The 8,432-nt window shown below is 41.1% G+C and overlaps 1 protein-coding gene across 3 annotated transcripts in view; it reads right to left on the reverse strand.

Annotated features, from left to right (window-relative positions):
• LOC122560706 (interleukin-21 receptor-like) overlaps positions 1 to 8,056 on the reverse strand; it is a 46,024-nt gene extending 37,968 nt beyond the window's left edge. For 2 of the 3 annotated variants that reach the window (XM_043711649.1, XM_043711647.1), the window contains exon 1: positions 7,535 to 7,575. In XM_043711649.1, coding sequence (XP_043567584.1) covers positions 7,535 to 7,560 — 26 coding nt within the window. In that variant the 5' untranslated portion in view covers positions 7,561 to 7,575. Of the gene's footprint in view, positions 1 to 7,534; positions 7,576 to 7,944 lie in introns of those variants that run through there. The other variant, XM_043711648.1, reaches the window with a different exon arrangement.
• Positions 8,057 to 8,432: the final 376 nt, after the last annotated feature.

An 8,432-nucleotide genomic window follows, 5' to 3' on the forward strand; every position in this document is an offset into this window, starting at 1 on the left:
CCGTTTTGCCCTCCTGATTTCCCTCTTAAGTATACTCCTACTTTCTTTATACTCTTCTAAGGATTCACTCGATCTATCCTGTCTGTACCTTACATGTACTTCCTTCTTTTTCTTAACCAAACCCTCAATTTCTTTAGTCATCCAGCAATCCCTATACCTACCAGTCTTCCCTTTCACCCTGACAGGAATATACTTTCTCTGGATTCTTGTTATCTCATTTCTGAAGGCTTCCCATTTTTCAGCTGTCCCTTTACCTGCGAACATCTGCCTCCAATAGTTCTTGCCTAATACCATCAAAATTGGCCTTTCTCCAATTTTTTAGATTACTTTACTTTACTTTCTTACAGTGTGGAAACAGGCCCTTTGGCCCAACAAGTCCACACTGATCCGCCGAAGCGCACCCACCCAGACCCATTCCCCTACATTTACCCCTGCATCTAACACTACAGGCAATTTAGCATGGCCAATTCACCTAACCTGCACATTTTTGGACTGTGGGAGGAAACCGGAGCACCCGGAGGAAACCCACGCAGACACGGGGAGAACGTGCAAACTCCATACAGTCAGTCGCCTGAGGCCGGAATTGAACCCGGGTCTCTGGCGCTGTGAGGCAGCAGTGCTAACCACTGTGCCGCCCACAATTTAGAGCTTCAACTTTTAGATCTGGGCTATCCTTTTCCATCACTATTTTAATACATATAGAATAATGATCGCTGGCCCCAAAGTGCTCCCCACTGACACCTCAGTCACCTGCCCTGCCTTATTTCCCAAGAGTAGGTCAAGTTTTGCATCTTCTCTAGTAGGTACATCCACATACTGAATCAGAAAATTTTCTTGTACACAATTCCTCTCCATCTAAATCTTTAACACTATGGCAGTCCCAGTTGATGTTTGGAAAGTTAAAATCCCCTACCATAACTACCCTATTATTCTTACAGATAGCTGAGATCTCCTTACAAGTTTGTTTCTCAATTTCCCTCTGACTATTGGGGGGGTCTATAATACAATCCCAATAGGGTGATCATCCCTTTCTTATTTCTCAGTTCCATCCAAATAACTTCCCTGGATGTATTTCCAGGAATATCCTCCCTCAGCACCGCTGTAATTCTATCCCTTATCAAAAATGCCACTCGCCCTCCTCTCTTGCCTCCCTTTCTATCCTTCCTATAGGAATAGAGAAGACTGGGTGACAAGAGATACGGAGGCTTTAACCAAAAAAAAGAGGAGGTTTGGCTCAGGTACAGGCAGCTGGGATCAGAGGAATCGCAGGAGGTATATAGGGGCTTACTGAAGAAGGAAATCAGGAGGGTGAATGAGGGGCATGAGATAGCCTTGGCTGAGAAAATCAGGTTGAAGCCAAAGAAGTTCATTAAGTATATTAAAGAATGACTAGAGAGAGAATAGGACACCTCAAGGACCAAAGTGAACATGTATGCGTGGAACCGCAGGAGATGGGTGAGGTCCTCAATGAATATTTCTCCTCTGTATTTACCATGGAGAAAGACATGAAGACTTGGGAACTTGAGTAAGTTAGTGGTCATATCTTGATGACAACCCATATCACAGTAGAGGTGGTGTTGGATGTATTAAAATGGATGAAGGTGGATAAATCTCCTGGTCCTGACCAAATATATTCAAGAACAGTACAAGAGACTAGAGGAGAAATTGCAGGGGCTCTGGCAGATATTTTTGAATCATCCATAGCCACGGGGTGAGGTCCCAGAAGACTGGAGGGGAGTGAATGTTGTGTCATTATTCAAGAAGGGCTGCAAAGAAAAACCTGGGAACTATAGGCCAGTAAGCCTAACATCTGTGGTAGATAAGTTAAATGAGAAGATTCTGAGGGATAAGATATACACTTGTCCACTCCACCAACCTGTCAGGGGTTGGTGCTAGGCCCATTGCTGTTTGTTATCTATATCAATGATTTGGATGAGAATGTTCAAGGCATGATTTTTAAGTTTGCTGATGGCGCTATAATAGGCGGTATTGTGGACAGTGAGGAAGGTTATCAGAAATTGTAGCAGGATCTAGATCAGCTGGGGAGGTGGGCCGTGAAATGGCAAATGGAATTTAATATACAAAGGTGTGAGGTCTTGCATATTGGAAAGTCAAATCGAGGTAGGAGTTTCATGGTGAATGGTAGGGCCTCAGCGAGTGTAGTTGAACAGAGGGACCTTGGAGTTCAGGTTCGCGGTTCTCTAAAAATGAAGTCACAGGTAAATAGGGCAGTAAACAGGGATTTTGGCCTTCATTAGTCAGGACAGAGTATAGAAGTTGGGAAGTTATGTTGCAATTGTACAGGACGTTGGTGAGGCTGCACTTGGAGTATTGTGTTCAGTTTTGGTCACTTTGCTATAGGAAGAATGCTATTAAACTGGAAAGAGTGCAGAAAAAATTTAAAAGGATGTTGTCTTTTCCCCAGGCTAAGGGAGTCCAGAACTAGAGAGCATAGGTTTAAAGTGAGAGGGGAAAGATTTAAAAGGGACCTAAGGGGCAACTTTTTCCTGCAGGTGTGTGTATGGAATGAACTGTCAGAAGAAGTGGTGGACATGAGTACAATTACAAGGATCTGAGTTTTAGGGAAAGATTGGACAAGTTAGGACTTTTCTCTAGAGCATAGGCGACTGAGAGGAGATCTTACAGAGGTGCATTAAATCATGAGAGACATGGATCAGGTGAATGACTCAGTCTTTCCCAGAGTTGGGGAATCAAGGACTAGAGGGCATCAGTTCAGGGTTAGAGGGGAAAAAATAAAAGGGAACCTGAGGATGGTAGGCATATGGAATGAGCTGCCAGCAGAAGTGTTTGAGGCGGGTACATTAACAACATTTAAAAGGCATTTGGACAAATACATGGATAGGAAAGGTTTAGAACAATATAGGCCAAATGAAGGGAAATGTGGTGAGCGTGGATGGATATTTTGGTTGGTATGGACCAGTTTGGGCCAAAGGGCCTGTCTCCTTGCTGTAGGACTGTATGACTCTATAACTTATCCAATCTATTTTCAAAACTGAATCTAAACTCTGAAGCTATTCTCTTAAATCTGCATTCTCTCCAAAGTGTTAACATCATTCCTGAAGTGTGGCATTCAGAACTGTACAAAACATTCTAATTGAGGTTTAACTGGTATATTGTATATGTACAGCATAACCTCCCTGTCATTGTACTCTATGTCCCTATTAAAGAAGATATACTACACTTTCTTATCTTCCGCCTGTCCAATCAGCTTTATTGTACATATATACCCAAGTCTGTGTGCTCTTGTCCTAACTTTAGAATATTACCTTTATTTTATGCTGTATTTCATGTTCTAACTAAATGTATATCACCTCAAAACTTCTTTACACTGGACTTCATCTGCCACGTAATTGACTAGTCCACCAACCTGTCAAGGTTCTATACAGCCCTCCTCATCATTTACAATGCTTTCTAGTTTTGGACCACTTACAAACTTTGAAATTGTCCACTCCACTCAAAGACCTAGATCATCAATTAAAAACAAAATCAGTAAAGGCAAAAGATCTTAACATCAACCTTTGGGGAACTCGATTAAACCTTCCTCTAGCTTGCAAAATGTCCATAAACAATTATACTTTGATTCCTTTCACTAAGCCAAGTTTGTATTCATGTTGCAACTCTCCCTATGATTCCATGAATTACAACATGCTTCCAAGTCTGTTGTGTGGCATAATATTGAATGCCTTCTTTAAGTCAGTGAACACCATATTAACAGCATTATCTTAAGACCATACTGTGTAGGAGCAAAAGTAGGCCTTTCAGCCCCTCAAGTCTCTATCACCATTCAATTAGATCATAGCTGATCCAATAATCCTCAACTTCACATTTCCTCACATGCTTTGATTCCGTTACTGCTATTGGAAAGATGTTGTTAAACTTGAAATGGTTCAGGAAAGATTTACAATGATGTCACCGGGATTGAAGGGTTTGAGCTCTGGAGAGAAGATGAGTAGGCTAGGGCTATTTTCCCTGCAGCAGCAGAGACTGAGGAGTGATCTTATAGAGGTTTTTAAAATCATGAAGGGCACGGATAGGGTGAATAGTCAAGGTCTTTTCCCCAGGCTGGGGAGTCCAAAACTAGAGAGGATAGGTTTAAGGTGAGAGGGGAAAGATTTAAAAGGGCCATAAGGGGCAACTTTTTCATGCAGAGGGTGATGCGTGTATGGAATGAACTGCCAGAAGAAGTGGTGGGCACTGGTACAATTACAACATTTAAAAAATATCTGAATGGGTATATGAATAAGAATGGTTTAGAATGATATGGGCCAAATGCTGGCAAATGGGACTAGATTAATTTAGGATATCTGGTTGGGATGGATGAGTTGCACTGAAGGGTCTGTTTCCATGCTGTGCATCTCTATGACTTGATTGATTAATAATGTGTCTATGTCTACCTTGAATTGACGCAGCCTCAACAGCTCTCTGTATTAAAGGATTCCACAAGTTCATTACCCTCTGACTAAATTCCTTCTCATCTGTTTTATACAGGCAACTCCTATTAGGAGATTTTGCTCTCCAGTCCTAGATTCTCTCACAAGAGGAAGCAACTGTTTTTAACCTCAGCGCACTCATCAATTCTGTTATATCTTTTAAAAACTGCGGCAAGTTAGTATAAAATGATTTTCCCTCTAGAAATCCACACTGGCTGTCCCCAGTTAATTTACATTTGTCCATGTGACTATTAATTCTGCCCCATTGTTTTTAGAGGTTTCCTCACTATTAAAAGTTGAACTGACTAAGTTGGACTTAACCTTACAACCTGTTTGAACAATGACATAATGTTTGCAATTCTCCAGTCCTCTGCCCTTCAACCTCCTCCAAATCCAGGGAAGACAAAATTGATAGTCAGCGCCTCTGCAATTTTCACTGAATTCCTGGTACATCTTGACTGGTTCTGAACTGAATCTTTTCAACTCAAATAACTAGCAGCTTATCTAAACCCTCCTAGTCTTGGAGTTTCTTCCTTTGTCAACGTGGCCTTGGTAGCATCTGCTTCCTTGATTAAGACATGTAAAGTATTCCTTTAGTACTTCAGCCATTTCTCCTGCCTCTGTATGTTAAAATCTTTTTTGGTCCCTCATCAGTTCTACTCTTCCTTTTACTATTTATGTGCCTATAGAAGAGTTTTTGGAATCTCCTTTAGGTCAGCTATCAGATCTTATCCCTAATTCCTCATAGCAAAATGTTCACCAAAGAGGTGGAAGAAATGAATGATTAAAGCATTCAGCTTGGTCTAAATTGTATTTTCTCCCTGAAACAAGAAAACCTTTTCTTGTTTATCTTAATATGTATCTCCTCTTTCATCCAGGAAGGTCTGGGTGTGTTTGCCCTATCTTTCTCTTTCAGGTGTATGCAGTATACCTTATTTGTACCTGAACCATCCATTCTTTGAAGGTAGCCCATTGTTCAATTACAGTTTTCCAGCCAACCCTTTGCTGCAGCTTATTCAGCTGGGCTCTATTCTTAGCCTATTGAAGATTACCTTTCCCCGGTTAATTAATCTTGTGGTGGATTGTCCATTGCCCTTGTCCACCTTCACACGAATCCTCATGATACAATGATCAGTTTCTCCTATATGTTCTCCACTGCCACATGGTCTACCTCATTCACATGAACCAGGTCTAGAAGTGCCTCCTTTCTTTTTGGACTTGATACATAACTGCTATAGCAAACTGTTGTATATATTCCACAATCTAGCCTCTCTCTCTCTTAACATTACCACTATTCTAGTCTATATTTGAGTATCAATGTCCCCATTATAATTGCTTGCATCTGCAATTTGCTTACAGAATTGTTCCTCTGCATTCTTCCCAGTAGTTGATAGACCAGGCCAAACAATATGGTTCCATCCTTCTTGTTCTTTAGCTGTAGCCAAAGTGATTCTGTCCTTAAACCTTTCGAGACATCATCTTTCTCCAGTAATTTGATGCTGCCAGTGCAGGAGACTTCCCTCCTGCATATCAGTCACCTATTACCTAACTGCCTGTATTTCCTTAACCTGACTATCTCCCTGAAAGTGTTATCCCTGTAACCTGCAGCCTCACAGATACATCAGCGACCCCAGTGAAACCCAAAGTTTTAGTTTCCACTGCCACTGACAGTTCCTGAATGTGTTCATCCAGGTCACGTGAAGAGCCCATGTTTTGCCACATGCTACAGAACGGATTCTGCGCATTGCCAAGCTGCATTAAGCTTACTTTTGTACTATTAAACAAACTAACGATTAAATGTAAACAAAAACAAATAGTTCTGTGATGTCATTTTTATTTTCCCTATTTTGCAACTTTTCAATTCCTGATCTTTTGGAGACTAACAAATGCTGAATAAAGGAAAACAGAAAGAACCCTCTCACCAAGATTTCATTCTGTTTCGCTGACCTAAAGCTGTCTTATTTATAGAACTGAACTTTAGATGTGTTTGCTATCTGGCATTATAAATCCAATTTGTAGTTTCTAATCAACCTGTTCAGAAATGTTTATGATACACCTCTGGAGCAGGGAAGACTTGAATACAGGCTCTTCTGGCTCAGAGATAGAGACATTACCACTGTGTCACAAGAGCTGTCAAGCTGTAAAATAATTTAATAAGCTGATTTCATTTCCTTGGTACATTTGCTCTAAGTTCCTCACATGCCTTTAATTGTTTTTAAATCAACCTGTTCAAGTAAGTTATGGCATGTCTTGAGAGAAGGTGGAACTTCAACCCAGATCCTTTTGGTCCAGAAGTAGGGACACTACCAATACACCACAAGACCCCTCCTTGTGCCTTTATCCAGCAAGACTACACTTTAATTAGACCCCTCAATAACCAACACCCTTTTAGTAAATGAGGTTTTACTTTAACTGACCCCTTAATTAATCAGACTTTTTACTCAGATCCCCCTCTAATGTGATCCATTTTAAACAGTCCCTTCATTCATCTGACAGCATTTTAATAAGCCCCTCCATGAACCAGATCCCTCTTTAATCAGACTTTTGAAGGGTGAAGCATCTCAGATTATTTTATTATGATCCAAGCTGTAACCTTATTGTTTTCTGTATAATATTTCAAGGCTGAAGTCTCTTGCAACAAACACAGTGCCCTGTCTGCGAGTTGCACAAGACATTGTCAGTTTTGTAAATATTAAGGGGTCCTTCTCTTCCCCCCTCAGGTTGAGAAAGTAGACACGCATCACACTCCACTAACACACCATGCACAGGACAAACACCCTTCATATCCCCTCAAGCAGAAGAGAAACTTTTCATATTCCACCACCCTTCATGCACAGACCATTCACAGTATTACTCCCAGAGTAGATTCCTGTTGCACTCCAGTATATCCTCACCCATCATACAAGAACACTTCATACAATATCAGCCACAGAACTGACATCCCTCATACCCAATCACCTCCTTATTTGGGAAGCAAACATCCCTCTCACCATCTCAGCACGCAGCTCATAGAACAGGCACTCCTCTCAGCCCATTGTCACTCAACTTACAAATCCCTCTCAACCCCTCAGCACATTACCTACAAGGCACAAGGTGATGCAGATCCCATAGCCTCTCACACTCCATTGATCCCCAATCATGAGAGTGCTGTGGGTAAACCTGAAACAAGCCCAGGTGCCTGTTTATATGGGGAGGTGGATGGACATCAAAGCAAAGAATAGGTTGTGTGCCTTGTCTCTTACTCCTCTTGGAGGACAGGCTGCTGAGCTGGAAGCAGGAGATCAGATCATTGCCTGCAAAGGGAAGGTGTGGGAGACGTAGGTGGAAACATTAAAAAGAGTAGGTAGAAATATTCCCTTTTCAACTCAATGTCTCTTGTTGTTGTCAGCGAATAGCACAGATTACAAAGAAACTAGGGGAATATCATTTTCTGAGAAACTATGACCAATACCAAACAGTGAACCTTTTGTCCATCACGATCTGTCGGACATACCTGCTGTCGCTGGCTCCAGATTAAGACCTTCAGCCGACCCGCAGATCTGACAAGCTCTGATGTTGTACCGTGGGATACTTTCTATTGTAACTACGAATAGGTTCTACACACATTAAGCGAAAAACAACTGAGTTTTTGATAGTGAGCTATCTGCCAAACTTCTTTCATATCTCACTACCACTGTATATCTGATAAAAAATTGAGAAACCAATGAACACTGGAAGGTGTGGCCAGCTCATCCAGATATGGCTAGTAATGAACTGTTTTCTCTCTTCACCACTTCTTTCTCTCAGTTTCATTGTACTTTAATTTTTGAAGGTTTATCACTCTATTTCTGCATATTTTTATTTATTTACTCTTAATTTTTGCATCTGTCTCCCTCAACCATTTTTCTTACTTTTTTTACTTCTTCCTTTTTCAAATTGCTCTTTGTTCTCTACTTTTATTATCTCTCAATTTTCTTGCAACTTCCTTCTTTACTTCTCTCT

The sequence above is a fragment of the Chiloscyllium plagiosum genome, chromosome 21 (genome assembly GCF_004010195.1).
Source record: "Chiloscyllium plagiosum isolate BGI_BamShark_2017 chromosome 21, ASM401019v2, whole genome shotgun sequence".
Lineage (NCBI taxonomy): Eukaryota > Metazoa > Chordata > Chondrichthyes > Orectolobiformes > Hemiscylliidae > Chiloscyllium > Chiloscyllium plagiosum.